Here is a 1,806-nt window from a genome sequence, read left to right as displayed (position 1 = left end):
ACACACTCACACACACACAGACACACACACAGACACACACACACAGACACACACACACACACACACAACACACACACGTTCAGTCTTCTCCCCGTGCCACGTTTGGTCTCTTCCTAAGGGATATAAGGAAGCAATGTGCTGCAGGGTCACAGACGTGCAGCGATGACTTCCTGGAGTTGTTTTCTCTGTCTGGCTGCTCTCTGTTGATTCAGTGTGTTGTTTATCAGACGAGTTCAGCTGCTGTTTTGGTCTGTTCCTCATCATCTGTTGTGTGTGTAACTGCTGTTAAACTTCCTCTCAGGAGGTTTTACTGCACAAACAAATCGAGCTGTACCATATATCCAGATCATATCAGTATCGGCCATAATGAGCGATTTATAATTTATCATATCGGCCTGGAAGATAATATCAGTTCTGTTTATTATCTCCAGTTCAAACGTGTATAATATTTTAGACAAGTTACTATTAAATAGTTTTTCTACTGTATAGTATAATGCTTTGATGCCTCGTTTCCAGTGATATTTTACTGTTATTTATTTACTACTATAGTATTTATAAATATTTTTAATTACATTTAAAAAAAAAAAAATTTCAGTTTCATTTTCATTTAAGCTTAAATTTTGTATAAAATAAATAATAAAATTAACATTTTTACATTTATTTTTAATTTATATTCTTTTAGTTTTAATAATTTTTGTATTTTAACTTCATTTATTTTATTTATTTTATTTCTAATTTTCATTTTTAGTGTTTTTAGTAAGTTTTTCATATTTATATTTTATGTCAGATTTATTTCAATTAACAATTTTTTTTTAATGATTTTACTTTGTTAACATGAAAAAAACTGCTCATTTCAATTGAATAATGTGAGTATAAGTATTTATTTAAAAAATATATATTATTTGTAATGACATACCATTAAAAAATTGGAAACACTGTTTTAAATAAAATTAAATAAATGTATGCTTTTATTAATCAAGGACACATTAAATTTGATCGAAAGTGACAGTAAAGGCATGTATAATGTTACAAAAGATTTCTATTTCAAATAAATGCTGTTCTTCTGAATTTTCTATTCATCTGTGAATCCTGAAAAATAAAATGCATCACAGTTTCCACAAAAATATTGTGCAGCACGACTGTTTTCAACATTGATAATAATCAGAAATGTTTCTTGAGCAGCAAATCAGCATATTAGAATGATTTCTGAAGATCATGTGACACTGAAGACTGGAGTAATGATGCTGAAAATACAGCTTTGATCACAGAAATAAATTACAGTTTAACAGATATTCACATAGAAAACAGCTGTTTTAAATTTTAATAATATTTCACAATTTTTACTGTATTTTTGATTAAATAAATGCAGCCGTGGTGAGCAGAATTCATATTGCTCGTGTGTCTGTGTGTGTGTGTCTCAGGCTCTGATGCGTCCGGGGCGTCTGGACCGCATCATATTCGTCCCGCTGCCGGATGCAGACACTCGCAGGGAGATCTTCACGCTGCAGCTCCGGAGCATGCCCATCCATCCCAGCGTGCACCTGGGGGACCTGGTGACCCGGACGGAGCGCTACTCGGGGGCAGAGGTGAGAGGTCACTGCAGGTGCAGGGGTCAGAGGTCACGCTATCATTTGCTGAAGTGTTTTCACACTGTTTACACAAGAGCGTGATGCTGTTTCTCTAAAGTCCGTGTGACTCTGAGCTCCTGCACAGACGCTCTATTGTGTGTTTATGTCCACTCTCACTGTGACTCAGCAGATGCTGCAGTGTGTGTGTGTGTGTGTGTGTGTGTGTGTGTGTGTGTGT

General features: G+C 35.2%; 1 protein-coding gene across 1 annotated transcript in view; it reads left to right on the top strand.

Moving 5' to 3' along the window:
* The window catches only part of afg2a (AFG2 AAA ATPase homolog A), a 58,989-nt gene that overhangs the window by 51,994 nt on the left and 5,189 nt on the right, over window positions 1-1,806 (top strand). Inside the window, exon 13 of the mRNA XM_016520896.1 lies at window positions 1,422-1,586. Within this exon, the coding sequence (XP_016376382.1) occupies window positions 1,422-1,586 (165 nt within the window). The remainder of the gene's footprint in view (window positions 1-1,421; window positions 1,587-1,806) is intronic.

This window comes from Sinocyclocheilus rhinocerous, unplaced genomic scaffold (assembly GCF_001515625.1).
Source record: "Sinocyclocheilus rhinocerous isolate Xijiao unplaced genomic scaffold, SAMN03320098_v1.1 scaffold2887, whole genome shotgun sequence".
NCBI classification, from domain to species: Eukaryota; Metazoa; Chordata; class Actinopteri; order Cypriniformes; family Cyprinidae; genus Sinocyclocheilus; species Sinocyclocheilus rhinocerous.
The sequence above is the reverse complement of the archived record's forward strand: the minus strand, read 5'-3'. Positions and strand labels throughout refer to the sequence as shown.